At 54.8% G+C, this 20,893-nt stretch overlaps 1 protein-coding gene across 8 annotated transcripts; it reads right to left on the reverse strand.

Moving 5' to 3' along the window:
- Positions 1-217: 217 nt before the first annotated feature.
- ST3GAL4 (ST3 beta-galactoside alpha-2,3-sialyltransferase 4) lies at positions 218-18,394 on the reverse strand. 8 transcript variants are annotated; one of them, XM_058856963.1, is made up of 12 exons: positions 18,374-18,394; positions 10,109-10,178; positions 3,907-3,979; positions 3,320-3,401; positions 2,696-2,779; positions 2,492-2,589; positions 1,929-1,989; positions 1,590-1,685; positions 1,323-1,512; positions 1,081-1,224; positions 841-984; positions 218-448 (listed from the first exon to the last, which is right to left on the reverse strand). In XM_058856963.1, the coding sequence occupies exons 3-12, from the start codon at positions 3,920-3,922 to the stop codon at positions 362-364; spliced, it is 1,002 nt and encodes a 333-aa protein (XP_058712946.1). In that variant the 5' UTR covers positions 3,923-3,979; positions 10,109-10,178; positions 18,374-18,394; the 3' UTR covers positions 218-361. The 8 variants fall into 8 exon arrangements, 7 of the variants coding, with proteins under 7 accessions (XP_058712946.1, XP_058712945.1, XP_058712939.1 ...); XM_058856962.1 differs by lacking the exon at positions 18,374-18,394 and adding an exon at positions 14,507-14,526; XM_058856956.1 differs by lacking the exon at positions 18,374-18,394 and adding an exon at positions 14,069-14,312.
- Positions 18,395-20,893: the final 2,499 nt, after the last annotated feature.

Consider the following 20,893-nt stretch of genomic DNA (forward strand, 5'->3'; position numbering starts at 1 on the left):
TGTCCAGGGCAAGGGCTCCTGCCCTGACTCACCCCCTCAGGCCTGCTGGGAGGGAGGACCCCCCTACCCCAAAAACCCCCTCCAAGTCCTCGGTAGCTTCAGTGCTTCAGTAGAAAAGGCGCTGGGCCACGGCCCCGCCGGGCTCCCTGCGCCCCCCAAGAGCTGCCCCACCCTGGGCACCCGCGGTCCAGCGCGGCCCCCCGGCCCCGGCCCTGCTCCCAGAGTCCCAGGGCGTGGTGGCGGCGGTGACAACGATGCTCTGCCCTCGGTCACTCCGGCCATGGCAGCGCGGTGTCCCCTCACTGAAGGGGACGGTGTCTCCTCGCCCTGGGGACGGTGTCCCTGTGCAGCCCCACCGCCCTCAGAAGTAGGTGAGGTTCTTGACAAGTCCCAGCTCCAGCATCCGCTTGATGGCCACGGCCTCGTGTGACACGTTGTGCTCCGATGCCTGCGGGATGGGGAACAGGGGGTGACACCAGAGTCTGGCAAGGAGGGGCCATGCGCTTTCCTTCCACCCCTCCCACCTTCCCTCCTCACCAGTAGGGACTTCAGCCCCCCAAAAGCAGGGATGGAACCCTCCCCACCCAGTCCCCCTGTCCACAAGCTCTTCTCACACATAAACTGGGGATGGATTCAGCTCTCCATGCCTCCAAAGACATTCGGCTACCAAGAGAAGTTGGATGATGACCATCCAAAGGTAGACTTCAACTTTGATCATGGGAGGGGAGTGAGAGGGAAGAGCCTCCCAGGCCATTCAGCATCCTGGCACTGCTCTCCTGGGCTGCCATCCTGGGGAAAAAATGGGGGGAACAGGGACAAAACTGTGGGGTGAAGACTTACGGCCATGGACTTGAGCGTGATCTGTTCGTAGTAGTGGATGGTTTGCTTCTTGTTGGCCGAATCGGGGTAGCCAAAGCCCGCAATGTGCACCAGGTCACAGAAGTGCAGTGCCAAGGTGATGGCCAGCAGCCCCGTGGTGGGCTTCTGGGGGACACAGAGCCACAGCCTTCAGGGAGCTGCACTGGGACAGGCTGTCCCCCCTCAGGGTGTGCAGGGGGACTGGTCATCCCCACCCCTTACCTGTTTGACCTTCCGTGGTTGCTTCATGGGGAGGTTGAGCAGTTTAGCAGCAGTTACTTCCATGTAGTAGGGATTGAGGATGCGCACTTGCTCCGGGTTGGCCTCCCAGATCAACGGGGGCTGTTTCCAAAACCCCTTCCGAACCTGCAGGGGGCCAGATGTCCCCAAGCGTGGGGTGGCATGACAGTTGGGAGTCTGGAGCAGCCAGGGAGGGGTTGGACCCGGTTCCCCACCACACTCACCCTCCTCCTGTCGTTAAGGATGGCCTCCATCCACTGGAAGTCCATGGGCTTGAAGGGCACGAGCACCAGCAGCGTGTCGGGGTTGTTCTCGGTCCGGGGGTCGAAGTGGGCCGACTCCGGGTAGAAGAGGCGCATGGTGGTCTTTGAGCCCACGTCCTGCTCATAACCATGGACCGGGGCGTTGTTCAGCCTTTGGGACATCACAGGGGTCAGCCCCGGCTGCGGGTGGCACTGGGGAGGGAGCGGTGGGCCGGGCTGGGGCTGTACCTGATCACGACGTCGTAGGTGTTGATGGTGTCCCCCATGGAGCTGTTGCGGAGCCGGTGGCCGTTGCCCACCACGGCACACCTCCGGCACTTGAGGCTGCGAGAGAAAACCCTGTCTCAACCAGACCTGTTCCAAAACCAGGGTGATTTTAACCCCTGGAGGGGTTAAACCCGGTGTTGTCCAGTCTCCAAACCTTCCCACACTCCTGCCACCACCCCTGGGTTGCAGAGGTTCATTTTGCCAAATCCTGGGCCCATCACAGACAAATTCCAAACACCCCCAAAGACAACAATGATGAAGAAAAAGAAAGAAAAGCCCCTAAACCCACCCCAGTGTTACCTCTGGATGCTCTCAGGCAGGGAGTAGTGGGTGATGGACAGCAGGCGCAGGAGGACGTCTTCTGCAAAGCAAGGGCAGGGACAGGGTGAGGAAGGCGAGGAAGGCGAGGAAGGCGAGGAAGGCGAGGAAGGCGAGGAAGGCGAGGAAGGTGAGGAAGGCGAGGAAGGTGAGGAAGGTGAGGAAGGTGAGGAAGGTGAGGAAGGTGAGGAAGGTGAGGAAGGTGAGGAAGGTGAGGAAGGTGAGGAAGGTAGCTCCTGCCTGGCACAACACTCTGAGTGCTGCCCTATCCCTGCTGAATTTTCTCCTTCTGTTAATCCTGGTTTCAGGCAGATAATCTGTCTCTGGGGCTTAGTAAAACCTGGCCCACCCTAAACTCTTTTAAAGGCACCATGCACACTCAGGGTGAGCAGATAGACACTGCAGAGTCTAAAAACCAAGAAAATAGCTTGGGAATCATCCCAAACAAAATCAACCTGCAGTTGTCTTTAGGAAAAGGGAAGCTGAAAGGCCAGGAGCAGCAGCAGGACGGACAGACAGACCCCATGGAGCACTGTCAGGCTTACCACTTCCCTTGGTGCCGTAGGGCAGCTCATAGAGCGACGGCGTCTTCACCCAAAAATAGTCCTTCAGCTGCAAGAACAGTGGGTGGTCCCTCGTGTAGCTGGCAAGGAGCAAAGGGTCAGTGAGACTGGGATCAGGGATGGCACAGGGAGGGGGTCCTGGCTCTGCAACCCCCCCAGCTCCCTGCTCCCAGCCCCAAAACTCACTTCCCAATGAGCTGCGCCGCTTTCTTTTCCACCTCCCCAAGGGGACACGTTGTCTTGTTGTTTTCTTGCACAGGGAAATAAAAGCTGTAAAGGAAGAGGTTAATTAAATCAAATGATGCCTGTTCCTCTGCAGCCCCCTCCTGGTAAAAGGGGCTCCGGCACCCCCAGGCATCTCCACTGTGGAATTCAAGCTGTAAGAGAGAGATTTCCAGCTGGATTTAAGGCCAGCACTGCCTGGGTATTTATCTGCTGGGCTTGCAGCCTTGCATCAGAAGAGGTCTCTCTTGCTCTGCCTGTGAACCTCACACTCCACTTTCCCCATCTCCATCAACATCACTGCCACTGGGAAGAGAGGGGGCTTTCCCATCCTCCCAGGCTCAGAAAAGCACCAGCATTTGCAAAAAACCCCACAGAGCCCAACCACCACCACACCCCGAGGGGGAACCTTGTTTGTGTCCCCCTTCTCCAGCAGCAGCCGAGGATGCTGCCACCTCCCCAGTCCCCTCGGATCCAGGGAATCTGCCACGCTCTGGCATCTCTGCATGGGATGGGCAGGAAGAAGCTGCCTCCCAGGAGTGAAGGAAAGGGCAGGAGGTCCTTTAAACTTGAGTAAGAAGCACTCACAGCTGTATGTACCTGTCTTCCCGGTAGATCGAGTACCAAACCATCACCAGAAACAGCGCCAGCACCCCGAGTATCTTCCCTCCTGCATGCCCAGAGGGGAAGGGAGAGAAAAACTAACGTCAGCCATGGGGTGTGGATGTTTGCTCGTGGGGTCCCACAGCTTATCTAGCCAGAACCAGGATGGCAGAGCCTTCTCCTCAGGGAGCAGGGTTGGCTGGCACCACGACCCAGAGAGGAGCAGCTCTAAGATGGGTCAGGTGCTTTTGTCCAAAGTTTAAAAGCCACTGCAAGGTTTCTGTTTCCTCCTGCCTGCTTTGCATCAAAGCCTAGGTAAATATCCTGTTTTTCCATGTGCCTCCACCCCATTTCTGTGCAACAAAGTCAAGGATTTCCAGGTGCTCAAGCCCAGAAATCCAAGTCCTCAAAACCACCCTCCCCACCGTGACCTTTTCCTGTGATACCCCAATACTCCATCACTCAGCTGGAACCACAGTGAAGCAGCACCCCAACCCCCAGATTTCCAAATGCAAATTCCCCAGGCTCCCCATTCCTGGACAGAGGCAGATGGGATCCCCTGTGGGACTCACGAGACTTGTTGATCATTTTTATCAGCAGGAAAGGGATCAGGCGAGGGCCGGAGCTCTCATCGTGGCTGGTCACCTGCAGCAGGAAAACAGGGAAATCCCATCAGGGCTGACCCTAAAACCCCATCCAAGAGGCATCATCCCCTGCTTGCCCATCTGTATCTGTGGACAAGCAGGTGCAAGGGTTCCCCAAAGGATTAATTTATTTAAATTCACATTTCTTTGCTACCAAAAGGTTGGTTTAGAGAGCTTATCAAAGTCAGGCAAGCAGCTGCACTTCCCAAGGAGCTTCAGCTCTACAGGTTAGAGGCCAAAGGAAAAAATAAACTAATTAGAGAGGAAAAACAAGCCCACAGTGAGGTTTCAACCACAAAATCCCATGAGGGGAGACTTAAAGCCCAGCTTAAGCATCCACCTGGCATCAGCAGGGACGAAGCCCGACGTGGCACCACAAAGGCAGTGAGAAGGGACAGGAGCAGCCGAGCAGGATCAAACCAAGAGCATCACGTACTTGGGGAACCTCCAGCGCCTTGTGTGCACCCATCCCAGCCTGGGGAAAGGAGGTGCTGCAAGCTTAGTGCCCACACAAACACTGCCCAGAGAAGCAGGGCCACTTTTGTCCTCCTCCAAAACCGCTGGCTCCTGGAATAAGGAGCAAAGAGCCGTGCTCGGAGCCATCCTGGGATTGGCTCATCCCGTCCAAGCAGGACACTTTGAGGATAAAAATGAACTTACCAGGTGGGAGAAGCTTTGGGGTACAGGGGAGGCTCTGCTCCCAGGGTGAATCCTGCTCTAAGCCGAGCTCAGAGCTGGGTGGATTTGGCACCCCTTAACTGAGCTCCTCCTGGCTCTGAGCGGCCACATCTCGCTGTGTCAAATGCCAGCCAGGCACACCCGGGCTGGGTGATCCAGTCTCAATCAGAGCCTGCCCATCACAGGCTCCAGGGATTAGTCACCTGCCGAGGGAGGGCACCCACCTCACCCCCTCCCTGCCCAAGGAAGTGCCACTAACAAACCTGACACCTGCCAAAATCCCGGCAGGGCCACGGCCTCAGCCAGCCAACACCAGGATCGGGGGCAAAAATGTATCAAGAATGAGGATAAATGGGATCAAAGATGATCCCACAAGAGCCAAGCTCTTGCCTTCCCTGTCACGGGCTTCTGAAGTTAAAAGGGCAGGAGAGCAATTAATTAAAAAGGGCAAGAGGGCAATTAAAAGACAATTAAGGACAATTAAGCCACACTAAAAGCAATGGGGCAAGACACTAGGAAAAGAAAATAGTGTCCATTTGACAGCAGAGGAATGGGGACAGGTGAGAGGACACCTCTCTCCCTCTGAACCACTTCTCCTTCATAAAATATGGATAATTGTGTCCCACCATTACCTGGGGGCTCCAGAAAGGGGGAGCAACCCCCCATCCCAGCCTACACCCTGGCTCTCATCCTGCACCCCTATTTCTGGCTCAACAAGCCCCTTCTGCTTGGGAAGATGAAGCCCACACCTGCATCTTCAAGGGTGGGAGCAATACAGGGAGAAGGCACAGGGTGGGTCTCACCCCTTTACATCTTACAATTGCTTGGAAAAAGTAAAATTAGGGGAAGGTAAAAAGCATCTTGTGCTTCCTGGGGGGTTTTGTTCTTAGCAAAATCGGCCACAAAAGCCCCAAGGGGAAATCCACTGCCTCAGCTGGAGGCTGGGGATGCTCCTGGGGGGGTCTGAGTAGCCCTGGTTGCCAAGGGCTGGGAAACTGCTGGGTATCAGGACCTGATTTTAGCACCAAATTCACCCCCCCACCTTCATCCTTGGGTGCCAAAACACCCAACCAAGTGCACTTCGCTTCTTCCACCCGTGAAAACACTGGGAAAATCTGCTCTGCCCACAATGCCTTGCCTTTACATACCAGCTTTTTTTAAATAATACTTTTTGACAGCTTTATGATCTTTTCCCAGGCTTGTATGCACAAGCTGGGCTTGATGCAAAACTTATCTAAGGCAAACACAGCTAATAATCCCTGAGGAGAAGGAAGGTTGTTTAGTGAAGCGTTCAGGGAATGCAGAGCAAAACAGAGCACACCCGGCTGCCCCCGTGCCCGTGGTGCCTCTGGAATGAGTTCAAGCTTCCACAGCCCTCCCAGATCCACAGCCTAAACCAGAGCAGCTGCTGAAAGCAGGAAGGTCTGAACTACCCAAGCCAGGTCCTGTGTCCTCCTCTTAGTGCTGCTGGAGGGAGGGAGCGATGCTGAAGGGTCCTGCTGGTCCCCACAGCATCCCCAGTGCTGCAGCATCCTCAGAGCCCCCTGCAACGTCCCTGTCCCATCACAGCAGCCTCAGAGCCCCCTCTGAGCATCCCTGTCCCATCACAGCAGCCTCAGAGCCCCCTCTGAGTATCCCTGTCCCATCACAGCAGCCTCAGAGCCCCCTCTGAGCATCCCTGTCCCATCACAGCAGCCTCAGAGCCCTCCCACAGCATCCCCCTGTTCCTGCAGCATCCCTGGTCCTCCACAGTGTCCTCAGAGTCCCCTGCCACTGGTATCCCCATCTCACCACAGTATCCTCTCAGCCACCACAGCATCCTTTGAGCCTCCCAAAGTATCCCTGCCCCACCACAGCATCCTCAGAGCCCGTGCAGCATTCCCCAGATCCCCCAACACAGACCCCTCACCACAACAGCCTCCCTGGATCCCACACTGCAGCATCCCTGTCCGGCAGGGAGGGACTCAGCCCTCCTGGGATCAACCCTCACTCCCCCAGGGCATCGCCTGCCCCACCAAGCCCTGAAGCTGGGGGGAAAGTCCCAGCTGGATTCAGCTCCCCACACCTGGAAGAAGGGACTGGAAAAGCCCTTCTTTGATGTTGGAGGCTGCGCCCCCACAGCACCACAGGCTGCAATTATTGCTGCACAAAGGATCCAAAAGCCCCATGGCCCATTCCCCCTCTCCCACTCCCTTCCCCACCCCGTGTTCTGGGAAAGCCCCATCCCAGGATGCTGCAGAGGCAGCTCATGTCCAAGCCTCATGGAGTTTCCCTGTCTCTCTCTGACCTGGAGCAGGGTTTTGCCTCCCAGGTTCACCATGGGAGCTGCCAGCAGCATCCATAGAGACCGACCCTCCTGCCAGGGGGGGAGTTCTTCCTTGTATCTTCATCCACCCATTTCCATCTCCCCCCCCATGGCCTCAGTGGCTCCATCATTCCCAGATTTAAGTCATGTCAATCCACAAAGTCGCAGCAAGCAAAAAAAAAAAAGGGAAAAAGGGAATTTGAAGGCATGGAACAAGCACAGAGGTGGGGACTAGTTATAAATTCCCCCACACCATCCCAGCACGGATGGATGGTGATCCCAGGACATCCTGGCAAAGCATCATGGACCAGCAGGCTTGGTACTTTTATGTTTCCATGGTAACCTATGGATCAGGAAAAGCATGACACGAGGCAAGGACACCTCTGCTGTGCTCCCACCGTCCCATTCCACGTGCCCACGGGACACAGAGCCACCCACTGCCTGGTCCAGCTTCCCTGGGTAAGAAAGATGCTCACTGAAAAATAAGCATCTCCTACAGTTTATCCCAAAAAAACATTCCTTTATTTTTAACTGAAGGAGGGTTGGGTAGCACCCGAGGAAGGGATGCACTGGCAGTCCCTAAGGATTCACTCTCAGCAGTGGGAACCAAAGGGAGACAGACAGACAGACAGGACAGACAGGACAGCACAGACCCCTTCAGTCCCAGCCACACCATCTTTCCCAAGCTTTCCAGGCACACTGAGCTTTCAGGAACCAGCGGGGCAGATCCTGTCGTTCTGTTGTCCCTGGAGGAGAACAACCAGGATGGACAGCCCCAGGATCTTCCAAGCCACCATCCCGTGGGTGTTCTGCACACGGCAGGTGCCGGCTCAGCCCCACACCGCGCCCTGCCCCGGCACAACCATCGCGTGCCGGAGCCTGAGCGCAACCTGGGAGGCGGCCGGGGGCCATCCTGCAGGGAAAGGATCCAGCAGGCACTGCCTGGCCTTGGCAGAGCATCAAAGACACCCAAACCCCCAGCCTGGCATCCCAAACCTTCCTCGCTCCGGCTGCTGTGAGCTCCCGGGGCTCGGGGAATTTTTTTTCCAAGCTGGGAAGAAAATCTTTGTGGGATGGCAACAACCACTGCTGCAAGCCCAAAAGGCAGCAGGGATCAGATCTGAGACCCTCCAAGAGACGTTTCATGATGCTGGCAGGGAAAGAGGGATAGCAAGGGGGGACCAGTGGTGCTGGGAGGGGCAAGGGATGCCAAAAACCTCAGAGCAGAGCGGTGTCAAGAGCCGGAGCTGCAGGGCCGTGGGCTGGGGGATGAAGAGGGTCCTGAGGACACAACACTGCAAAAATCAACTCCACTGAACATTGGGCATGACCCCACAGAGGGTGTGGAGCCAGCCTGGCCTGTGCACTGATACCCACATTTATCCTATTTTAAGAGCCCTGCCAGTCACTTTAAAGGAATCTTTAAAGGAATCTTAATTGCCTCTTACTTGGAGAGGCAGTGCTGTTTCCTTTGCCGTGGTATCCCAGGCACACAATAACCCAGCCAAAGATTTACGATAGTGGAAAACAACCCCTCGTTGGCATGTGAGTCTTAACAAAACATTTACCCATGACCAGGCTGCAATTTTGAAGGTGGCAACAGCAAATAAGCTCAAGTACAACAAGTTTCCACAGTAGCAGGTCCTCAGGATAAATCCATGCTGCTTCTGCCTTCCCATGGCACTGCTGGTTTTAATGTGTTCCAGAGTGATTCAGATCAGCCCTGTCTCCATCCTCTCCACCTATGTTTTTTTTCAATCCTTGCAGCAATAAAAACAAAGGGATGGGACACAAATCCCTTCCTACAGCCCCAAAACACCAGCTATGTGGGTATACCTGATCATCTCACAGCTCTGGGGTAACCCCAGGCCATCATGGAGCTACAGGGCTACAGTAAAGCTACAATGTTAGAGATTATATATTATTATTTTTTTATATAGGTTTAATCACTCTTTTTCTATTTCAAACATTAAAATAAAGACTTTTCTTGCTGTATGCAGCTCGCTACACCCTGGAGGTTATGGCCAAGCTGCTGAAGAGAGCAGAGCCACCCATGGGGTGACAAGCTAAGGAGAGGAGGGCAGTGATAATGTGACCTGTGGGATTTCATCCCTGCTCCCCTGACATCGATCCAGCCACCCCCTCCTCCTACCTGCTCCATCCAGCCCCCCTTTGCTGCCACCCTCACCTCAGCTCCGTGTTTACTCTCCGGTATCTCCATCCTCAGGGATCACCCAGGGATGCAGCAGCAACAGCAAAAGCAGCTTTGGCAACACAGCTTTGAACCCGTGTTTTGGGCTGAGTCTCCCCAAAAAGCAGAAAGGGGGAGGCAGTGAGCTGGGGGTGCAGGCAGTAAGCTGGGGGTGCTGGGGGTGCAGGCAGTAAGCTGGGGGTGCTGGGGGTGCAGGCAGTGAGCTGGGGGTGCAGGCAGTGAGCTGGGGTGCAGGCAGGGTGCAGGCAGTGAGCTGGGGTGCTGGGGGTGCTGGCAGTGAACTGGGGGTGCAGGCAGTGAGCTGGGGGTGCTGGCATTGAGCTGGGGGTGCAGACAGCCTCTCCCTGCTCTCCTGGGAGCACCAGTCCCTTACAGTTCTGAAAGGTAAAAACTAAACCATGGAGATGCTCCAGCCCATTCCCAACCCAAACTCAAGCAATGCCCCAGCTCTTCTGGGAAAAGGGGTGGGAAATTAAGGGATATGAAGCCCCAGGGTTGTCCTGCAGGCAGCTCCTGGCTCCCAGTGGCTTTTGACTCTGGGGTCCCCTTTTGGGGGCTCTGAAGCTGCCTGCAGTCACCATCGCTCTTGCAAGGCTCATTCAGCCTTGGCCCCATTATTTCTCTTCTGCTTCCTGTTTTGCACCAGATTCAGCAGAGCGGAACCCCCAGAGCAACCCCACAGCCCTATCTGGCCAGCCCCAAATCCCCTGGGGTATTCTCTGCTCTTTTCTCCCGTGCTACCAGCACGGAGGGAGATTCCCAGCAAACAACCCGGCACTTTGCACCCCCAGCATCACCTCAGTGCTCCGTTAACCCACGCAGGGAGGAGGATTCCCATTCCAGTGAGACCTTTTCCTGTATCCCCGGCAGCGGGAGAGCCTGAAGCCAGTCCCAGCAGGGCGGGGAGAAGCTGGCAGCAAGTCACGGCTACTTACGGCCCGTCCTCTTGGTCCAGGCGGAGCAGGAGGGAGCCCGGCGGGATCTACGAGGCCATCCTGTCTTCCCCTGGGAAAGGGAGAAGGGAGAACATCCTTAGGGCTGCAGGCATCCTCCTCCTCCGGAGGATCCCCGGATCCCTGCGGATCCCCGGCCAGGGCAGCTCGGGGCGCCGGGCGGAGCCGGTCCCGGGGCAGCGGCAGCGGGGTCCGGACAAGCCGGCACAGGTCGCACGGAAGTCTGAGCTCTCCCAAAAGCCACTCACCTCCGAGAAGCCACCACCTCCCACCCACCCACCCCGGCCGGCACCGCAGCCCCGGGGCCGGGCTCCCTGAGAGGGGAGGAGTGGCCGATCGGAGCGCGGAGCTCCCGCAGCTCCCCCGAGCACCCAAATCCCCCTCCGCGGATCACTCCCACCTTTAGGAAGGCGAGAAAGCGGAATGCAGCTTTCCTGCCCTCTCTCCTTATTCCCGCAGCTCTGGCATCTTTTGCCCAGAAACTTTCCAGACTATCCTAGAGCAGCGCTGTGATATCCTCCTGATTTGGGGGAGGAAAATCCCTGCCGAGAAACCACTCCGCACACAGAAACCCTCCTGCCATGCTGCCCCTCTGCTCTGCATCCCAAGTCATGTTGCCAGGTAAAGAAGGCAGCGAGCCCACTTGCTATCCCGGTTATCCCTGTGCCCCTGGGATGGATGGGCTGTGGCGGGAGCCACGGCTCTCTCCAAAAAACTCACGAGAGGAAATGTCAGCTCATTTCAGTGCAAGAAACAGTGATGCAAGTGAGGAATACAAGCCTCTCTCTGTCAGCTGCTCCTTAAGCCCTGGCAGGGAAGGTGCTTTCAAGGGAAAGCTCTGAAGGGCCAGAGGTTTCCTCACCTCTCTCCATCTCCTCCAGCTAGAAAAAGCAGAGATGAGAGAGGTGCAAGCCTTCCCCACAGCATGCTCCCCTCTTAATATCCCATTAATTTAATGAAGAAGGTTATATCCTTGTCCAAGGGGTGGGGAAGGAAACCACCCAGCAGCCTGAGATGGTTTCTCCTGGATTCTTCTCACCAGGGATCAGTCTTTCTGCACAGGCCCCGGGATGACAGGGATGGCTCCATCCCAGTGTCACACCTTCCCTCTCCACACAAAGAACCTTTGCTTCCTCTTCCCATCGCTGTTTGCCTTGGGGGGTGATTAATCCCAAGAGCTCAGGGCAATCAGCAGCCAAACCAAATGCACTTGAGGCCACAAAATTCACCTTCGGCACCAGGGTCTTTCCAGAAGCCCTGAATCCACCAGAGCAGCCAACATTGCTATCTCTGACAAGGAGCATTTTCATTTAGAGCTGTGAATTATAGGATCCACTACCGAGGTTAAACTCTCCCTGGGGAGCTCCTGCTAAAGCACTTCATGGCACAGCATCAGCCCCTGCCTGTGGAAAGGAGGATGAGGATGTTCAGAGCTGCCTGGGGGTTCCAGAAGGATCCTGCAGGCCTGGATGAGGAGACTGCGATACCTTAGAGCACATCAGCCAGGCAGGATCCTGCTGGATCCCAGCTCTTGCCCTAAGCTGGTCTTTCCAGCTCGACTGGAAGAGCCAGGAGCTGGATTGCTGCCGGTCTTCCCGGGGTTGTTTTCCCTGCCATGAGCCGATGCAATCGGTTGTTCCCAGCCCAAGGTCCAGAAAAGTCCCATCACGGTTCCAGCGCCCACCAGGTCAGGAGCCGCCGTCTCCACCTCTTGCCGCAGGCAGCTCAACCCATCCGGCAGCTGATCCCAGAGGAAATGAATGTCGCATATCCCAGACCCCTCAAGAACGAGCACAGGTCGCAAAAACAGACTGGATTTTGCTCCTTTCCTTCTCCAGCTGTGTTGCTGGCCTCAGTTTCCTGTCCTGCCTACCAGTTTAATCATTTAAATTACAGTTTCCAAATCTGAGGGGGAAAAAGGCACCTTCTGCCCACTCGCCAGCATCTCCCTCCAGGATGCTCATGGGCAAAAGAAAACAAAAACCCAATGGGCACATCCCTTCCTGTGTTAATTCTGTCAGCCAGAACTGGCCCTTTGTGGGGCTCAGCCCCAGTGCAGGAGGACCCTGGCCGGCACGGATATTCCAGAGGCAGGAGGAGACACACACAGGGCAGGGACAAATTCTTCCTGTCATCATCCTCCCCATCGAGGACCAAATCCCCCCAGGGCTGTTAAAATAGGGGAGGGGGAGATGGAGACGAGCCTCTCGCCCTTGCTCCCTCCAGACCTGCAGCGAGGCAGCCGTCCGTCCGTCCGTCCCTCGGTGCTCCATCGCCGGCGCCAGCCTCCCTCAGTTAAAATTACCTCCCGAGGGGGGAGAGAGCAAAAGCCAGGCTGGGAGGGGAATAAAACCCAGGTGAGCTCATCCTCCTCCAGAGAAAACGTCTCCAGTTGGCAGGAGCAAGGTGTTTCCAAGCCCAGCACATCCCTCACGTCACCCCAGTCGCTATGGCCCCGGGACCAGCAGCTTATTCATTCTGCAAGTATTTAATGGGAGATAATCCAGCTGCTTCCCAACCATCCTTTGGCCGAGCCAAAGGTGTAATTCCAGTGTGGGAATTACACTTTGGGAAGAGGTTTCACCGATGGTCATCCCAGTGGATGCTCCCTGTCCAAGACAGCATGAAAGGGCCAGCACCAGCAGAACTCTCATCTTCCAACCCTGTGTTTCTTTAATTCTATCAATAATTTATTAAATTTATTGAACCATTTTATTAAAAATAAAATAATTTAATAAACCTATTTCTATCAAATCCCTGAGAATGGCAAGAAAAGCAGAGCTGCCCAGCCAAGCCGGATTATCCAAAGCAGCGACCGACCTAAAAATAAACCACTGCTATTTAAGGATGAGCCTCCCACAATAACCACCCCCCACCCCAAAAAAAAATAAAAGGAAAAAATAGACATATTCCCAAGATGGGGTGTCGAGCATCACCCACCACACCAAAAAAAGCCTATTTTGGGTCCATCTCCTAGCACAGGTCTGCACTTCCAAGAGAACAGCATCCCCAGGCTTAGTGCTGCTGATTTCCAGACACCCCATGCAAATAAATAATTAAGATTTAAAGCTGCGTTTGCATAATACAGATAATCTGTCGATTTAACTTGTAAATGCAGAGGGGATTATGCAGCAACGTTGTTAATTAGGCAGCAAAGGGGCTGGGGAAGCCCCAGCTCCGGGGCAGATGCCAATGGACCACCAGGATGCTGAAGAAGCCAAAATGTGCGGGGGATGCAGGGTTTTGGCAGTGAGGTCTGGTCCTGGGGCGGGTGCTGTGGTGTTGGGGCTCCAAAACCTTGTGTTGATCCATATTTTAACTGGAAATCCCCCCCAGCTCCCCCAGCCCTTCCCACTCCTCCTGCACCACCCAAGCCCTTGAGGGCTGCCGTCACCCCACGAGAAAAAAGGCAGTGGAAAAGGAGCCCGGGGTAAGATTTCTGAGGACAAATCACATCTTTTGGTTACATAAAGAGCCTGCTCTGACAGCCGAGCTCTTGGCCACCCTCGCCTCTCCCACCCCAAATACCAGACCCCGCCCAGGAGTGAAACCTGTTGAGCCCGAATATGCCCGAACAGACAGTTCTTTGTGATTCTTTTTTTTTTTCTTCAGTCTATTTTTTGGTTTGGGAGCAGCACTGGTGATCCCACAGGGATGGGCTTGAGGACTTCCCAGCCCTTGGCACTGCTCCTGATGCCTTGTTCAAAGGCAGCACCACATTTAACCCCTAAAACCCCTCACTGCCCTTCATTTCTGACACCATCCCACTTCCCACACCCTAGTCCTGCTCAGTCCTGCCTCCCCAAAGTTCACTTGCATCCCCCCTCTCTGCATCTTCCTCACTTCTCACTTTCCACCTCTTTTTCCCCCTCAGTGCTTCAGCATTTTCCTCCATTCCCAACACAGACAGGTCTGACAAAATCCCACCCAAGGACCACAAACCTGGGGGTCAGATGAGCCCAGCAGAGCTGCTGTGCTGGGGGTTTAATCCCCATCCAGGGGTGTTTCCCGATCCAAGGTGGGAATGCTGGGCTGGCTGGAGCACACAGCATCTGCAAAGCCTCCGAGCAGTGTTTAAGGCTCCTCAGCTCTTGCTCAGCACTCTCCTGCCTCAGTTTGCTGTCATTTTGGGGCTCAGGGAAGCTCTGCCCCATTGGCAATGCGGGCAGAGGGTGCAGCAAGGAATCCCAAACCCCAAACTCCAGCCCAGCTCATTTATCTCCATTTTAAATGAAATTTAAAAACCAGCCAATGTCGCAAGCAGCTCAAACCCTGACGGAGGATCCACCCCGGGGCCCCGGCTTGTGCAACACCACGGGTGAGTTCCAACCTCCTGCCACTGGCATCAGGCTCTGGTTAAAAAATTAAGGCTCAGCTTACTCAGCCTGGCCGGATATGGGGATGTCGAATCCGGCCGGGAAAACTTCGGCGGGGCTGGGGGAGACATTTTGCAAGGGGAAGAGCCGGAACAGGAATGGCATCTGGAAGCGATTGAAGGCAAGGAGCCTCTCCCTGGCGCAGCAGGGAATTCCAACAGCGTGAGCTCAGGTTAAAGCCTCCTTCACAGACCCAGAATTAAAGAGAAGAACCAAACTTCAGCACAGATATGTGTTTTTAAACCTACAAAAATCAAGGGAAAGGAAGCCAGCTTCCTGCTTGGTCCTACCCGGACGTGGTTTGGTGATTTAGAGCCATTCTGACTTGCAATAAAAAGAAACCAAAACTCCAAAAAGGAGCAGATATCTTTCCATGGATTTGTGGATCTAACTTCTGGTGTGGTGTCAGGAGTCTTCCTTCAGCACTACACCATCCATCCCTTGGGGCCACTGCATCCCCCCTCCGAGCATCCCTTGCCAGCACAGGCTGCATCCCATGATGGTCCAGGAGCACCCCAACATCTCAGGATGGCACAGAAGAGCTGATGGACACAGCCAGCCTAGCTTGGACCTCTGTGAGGAGCTGATGCACCCCAGCCCCTTCCAGTCCTCCCTGAGTCAAGGGACAGGGAGCAGCAGTTGGGACAGCCCAGCAGAGCAGTTTATGGAATGGGATGGGCAAACTCCAGCCCCATCCCGCTCCCCCAGATCGCTGCTTCGGCCCCATCTCACAGTGAGCACCCCAAAAACAGCACCAGCTGCAGCCCAGCCCTGCTGCCACACACCTCCCTGGCATGGCCGTGCTGATCTGTGCCCATCCTGTGCTGAACTGTACCCATCCCGTGCTGATCTGTGCCAATCCATGCCAATCTGTGCCCATCCTGTGCCCATCCCTCATCCCGTGCGCATCCCGTGCCCATCCCGTGCTGATCCCGTGCTGATCCATGCCCATCCATGCCAATCTGTGCCCATCCTGTGCCCATCCCGTGCCCATCCCTCATCCCTCGCCCATCCTGTGCCCATCCCAGCCAGGAGCAGCAGCTGTGGCTCAGAGAACTCCAGCAGACAGCAGAACACATCCTGGAGAGCAGCCGCAGCCTGTGCCAGCCCCAAACCGCTCCGAGCATCCGCCAGTCCAAAGGAAAACCAGGATGGAGAGCGGCTCCTTTGGTTTTTCCTGTTCCCCTGACAGCCAAATGCCTTTCTCCTTCCTCCAAGGAAACTTTCCAGCCCAACCCCAGTCACATGCAAGGGGTCAGCAGCTGGGAAAGCAAGAGATTAACAAGTACAGGGTTTTTTTTCCTCTTCCCTCCCAAGAAGACAGGGTTTTCCTAGAAAAAGCTCAATAGACACGAGGATTACAGCTGAAGGACAGAGAAGTGTGAAAGCAAAGTGACGGGAACTTAAGAAACACCAAAAAAAGAGAACCAGAAGTTGCAACAAGCAGCATGAAAGCATCAAATCATTTCCTTTCCTCACTGCAAAACCAAAACCACTCGTGCAAGAGTCCCTGGGGGCAGCGTATGGGGAGGTCCCAGCCTGGAATGGGTAGAGCAGGATGGGATCCCAGGGGGATCTCTGTGAATCCAGGATGCCAACCAACCTCTGCAGGAACACAACCACATCCCTGCTCCTTACAAAGCCACCACGTTACATCCAGAGGAAAAAAATGAAAGGGGAAAAATAACATCAAATAAATCTTTTTTTAAAAAAAAAAAAAGAAAAAAGCACAATAGGGAAAGCTGTGGAGAAGCAGATTCCATGCTGCCAGCCTGCATCAGCTCTGGAATATTCAAAGCTAAAGCAATGGGACCATCACTTCATCAAAGAGAATAAGCAACAGAATACATGGGATTTAGAGATATTGCCAAATAATTAATTAGCAGGATTCAACCTGAGAATTGCTGCCAGCTAAAAACCCCTGAACACAGGGATGGGGAGGGCACAGGTCTCAGCATTCCCACATCCTGCAGCCTGGCATCCACCTCTGATGCTGGTTGCAAGAATGGGGATGACACAAGCTATAAAAATACAGGCTCGTAGACATTGCTACAGCTGCTCCAGAGTTTGAAATGGATGTTTTCCCTCCAGGGTGGATGCTCCAGGAGGATTCTCCAATCCCAGCTGTGGAACACACCCTACTTGCAGATCTCCATAGTGGACATCCCTTAAAATCAGTGTCCACAGACAGTTCCTCCTTTTATCTTTACATTTGCAGAGGCAGTATTCCTCAGAATTCGGTGCCTTGCTGGAGCAGCTGCTATTAACTCCCTCCCTGAAGCTGGATGAGCAAGCATCTAATGATGCAGATAATTAGGGACAGGGGTTAGGGAGAGTCCAGCAAAGCATGTTGGTCCCATCCTACAGCTTTTAGCAACATGAGGAGCTCATTAAACGTTGGGCACATCGTTAGGAGCCAGGGTAGGAAGAGGACACTTAAACCATCACTGAGCCCAGGTTCTGGCCTGCCTGGGGTGCCTGTCCCACAGACACCCTCGGTGGAGACAGCTGGCAATGCATCACCTGCCTCCAGGAGCATCCACAGGGAGAGCCCAGCAGAAAAGATGGGGAAATTCAGCAGAGCTTCCCAAAAAGTTCCACCACGAGACTTTATTCAGCTCATCTCACCAAGAGATGGAGATCAGACTTGCCAAGCAGCCAGCATCAACCCACCAGGCATCACCCTATTGATCCAATGGGAGAGATGGTGTCTGAGCTGAGGAACACAAATAAAACACCCAGAGGAAGAATTTTCCTTTGTTCTCCACTCCCCAGAACAATAAAACGCCACTGGTTCACCCTGCAAAGACCTGACATGAAAAGATCAACGGGGAAATGTCCAGCTGGTCCTTTTCCTGCTGGTCTGGGGACAAGCATCCTAATCTCTCCCTGGAATCAATCCTGTCCCGTGGGAGAAGGGAGCTGCAGGCACACAGAGTGGGACAGGACAGGGCTTGTCCTGCACCAACATGCCCAGATCCCGCTGCCAGCAGCTCTGTCCACACCAGCATTGGGTGAGGGACCGGCAGGGACCCCTCCTACTCCTTTGGGATCACCAGGCTACCGGAGCACATCCATCCACCAGCCAGAGGATGCTCAGGGATGGGGGAAAAAAGGCTCAGACCACTGAAATGCTCCTCAGCCCGTTGTTCCGCAGGGGAGCGATGCCGTCCTGAGCTGCACACGGGACACGTCCTCCCCTCCCAGGGCCCCCGGGAGGATTTTCCCTTCCTTCCTTCCCCCGGCTCCCAGACCCATCCGTGCTATGGGGAGATGCCAGACTCTCTTCCCGGGGCTCTCGGGGTGGGATCTCCTCCCCCGGGAGTGGCCATGGGCAGGAGCGATGCCAAAGGCCGTCTTTTCCCGGCGAGATGAGGAGGTTTGTTTTGCCGGGAATGGGGAGACAGCAGATGGAAGGACTCTGGGAGAGCGGGGGTTTTCCTCTCGCCGCTGCCCACACTCACACTTCAGGCGCTGATTAATTGTGCTCATTAGAAAAATAATCATAATAATTATTTTTCAAAACCCCACGGAACGTAGAAATAAAGCCACTTTCTCGCTTTCCGACGCGCCGCGCTCGCCAGGACATCGATGCCAAAGGCGTGGGATGCAGCGCTGTGGCTCGGAGCCGGGGTGAGCGGGGAGCACCCCCAAATCCGCAGCTTTCCCCCCGTGCCAGCCCTGCCCGGGAGCTGCCGGCCGGGCAAAGCTCCTGCCCTGCGCCCCCCCAGCGCGGGCTGCCCGCTCCGACCCCTCCAGCCCCCAAAAAACAGCGGCGCTTCGCTTCCCACCCCTCAACACCCCCCGAGCCGCAAACCCTCCTTGGAGCGGGGGGACCGGGGCACCGGGGGACCCCCGGGCACGGACTCACCATGGGTTGGGCGGGGGGGCCGGAGCGGCGGAGGATGCGGGGGGTGGGCGCGGGATGCGGGGCTGGCCCGGGGCGGACACGCTTGCGCACAGCGCGGGATGGGCGGCGGAGGGAGGAGGAGGAGGAGGAGGAAGGAGGGAGGGAAGAGCATCCCGGGAGCTGAAGGCGCCCGATCCTTCATCCCCGGCACGGAGAGAGAAACAACGCCCTCCCCGTGCCCTTCGGACCCCCCGAAAATCATCGGGCAAAAAGCAATCCCCCACCCGAAACCTGCCAAAATTGGTTCACAGCACATTTTGGGGGGGTGGGCAAAACCCATCCTGCTGGAGATTTACACTGAGCCAGGGGGTTTGCGCTGCTCCCTCATTGAAACCCCATGAGAAGACACACAAACGCCCTGGGGATGGCTTTGCTTAAAATCATCTACTAATGTTAAGTATTTTTCTTTTTCCTGAAAAGACATTAATCCTCACCACAGAAATGCCCCACGTCAGGTCACCTCGCTCTCCCAAGGGATTCCTTTTCCATCCCACCCCACAATACACAAAATTAGCAGTCAACTTTTGAGGGTTTTTCTTATTCTCCTCAAAACTCTTTATTTTATTTTATTTTATTTTATTTTATTTTATTTATTTTATTTTATTTTTTTATTTCTGCAGCCTCACACTCATCCCTCCTGCCCAGCGTGAGTTTTGCAAATCCCTGAGACAACATGTCCGGTGCCAATATAAATTGATAAAGTACCTGTTGAGCTGACACATATGATTTTGCCAAGAGAACTACATCAATATTTGAAGAGAATCCTTGCCTTGTTCCTCATCCTCTGTAGGCTGGGGTTCCCTTGCCATTAACAAGTGGGGCAGAGTTTTACCCGTGGTGACAGGCAAACTCGTTGTAATTAGGTTTTAATTGCCACAGGCTTGTAGACAATCTGGGATAATTAGTGGGGCCACAGCTCGGCAGGGATTTGCTTGAAGGACATTTTGACCCTTCAGTCTCATGGGTTCCACTGCTTGGTTTATTGCATCTGAAAATAATAAACAGCATTCAAGCTCCAGCAATAATAATGCATCCCAAATGTCTATTTTTGCTGTGGCCCCAAGACAGAATATTAAAAGAGGTTGCAAAGTTTTGCTTCCCAAGATCTTCTCAGTCCCCAGCAGCTGCTGGTGATGATGGATGGGCTCGTTTTGGGGTGATGGTCTCCACCCCCAGCATCCCCCCATAGCAACATCAACAGGACTGGGAGCAGAAGAAAAGCCCTTGCAGAGATGCAAATCCAGGATCAGGGATTGCTTGGACCTCTGTGCCAGGAGGTCACAGTGCTGTGGCTCAAGCATCACCAAGGTTTGGGGAAGCAATGGTGATCCCATATGAAATGTTGGACACCAGCTGTGTCCATCCTGCAGGAATCTCAGAACACCTGCTTGCATCCATGGAGCAGCCACAAGGTACCTGTGTTGTCTTGGGTGGATACAAAATCCAGCCACGAGCTTCCTGTGGCCACCACAGCCTCAGCAGACAGCAGGGGTTTAAAGCCCACCAGAAAATGGGAATAAATTTGCTGCCGTAGCAGAGTGCCAGGAGCCTTTGCTGGGCTTTTTGTCACTGTTAATGACTACACCCTGCCCTAATATTTAACTTACAAAGGATAAATTGCCAGTTGGATTAATTCAGCATGATGAGTGCTGAGTAATTTGGAGAAAAAAAGAGGGGGGAAAATGCTGGCTGTTTGAGAAGTGAATTTGTAACAAGCTCAGAACTCACACCGACAGAAGGGTTTGGGGAACGCTGTGGCTGCCCAGTGCAGGACAGGACTGGTGTCCTGCCCCACCAGGGCATGGGCAGAGGCTGTGCCACCCATCACACCACAGCCAAAATGCTCCCAAAAGGGTGACGAGGCCAAAGCAGGAGCTGGACGAGCAGGATCTGTTCAGAAAGCAGGAAGGGGATGCTCTCAGCCAGGCTCGCAGCATCTGCTCCAGAGGGACAAGAATGTGGCGATTCATGCCCAGCACAAGCTGGCTTTGTCCTGGGTCACCTCAGGCTCACCCTTCCTCAAGCCAAGCCTGGGAATGCCATCTGGCTTTGCAGGCCCAGCCCCAGGACCTCCATTAATCCCTAGAAGGCTCCAGATCCATCGGAATGCTCCCCCCTGACCCCTTCTCTTGGGACAGGCAGAGACAGCCTCCATCCCAGGTCCTGTGCACCCCCCTGCTCTCCAGTGCAGTCTCCCAGGAAAATGATTTGTCCAGCAGGAGCCAGGCAGATGGTCTGTGGAAGATGAGCTGCTTGGTTGTCCGTCACAGCCCTCTGAGAGGCTGTTTTCAAGACTGAGGGTGTTTTTTCAATACCTGAGGACCAGGGAGACTTCGTTGGAGACAGGATGGGTTTGTGTGTTTTTTAACTGTCTCCATTCCTGGGCTGGCCTGGGTGGAGGTAAAATTGGGATGTTTCCTCACCAAAGGAGACCAAGCTCCCCCTTGGCAGAGAAAATGCTTTGGTATGGAAAAAAAAATC

The sequence above is a fragment of the Poecile atricapillus genome, chromosome 25 (genome assembly GCF_030490865.1).
Source record: "Poecile atricapillus isolate bPoeAtr1 chromosome 25, bPoeAtr1.hap1, whole genome shotgun sequence".
Lineage (NCBI taxonomy): Eukaryota > Metazoa > Chordata > Aves > Passeriformes > Paridae > Poecile > Poecile atricapillus.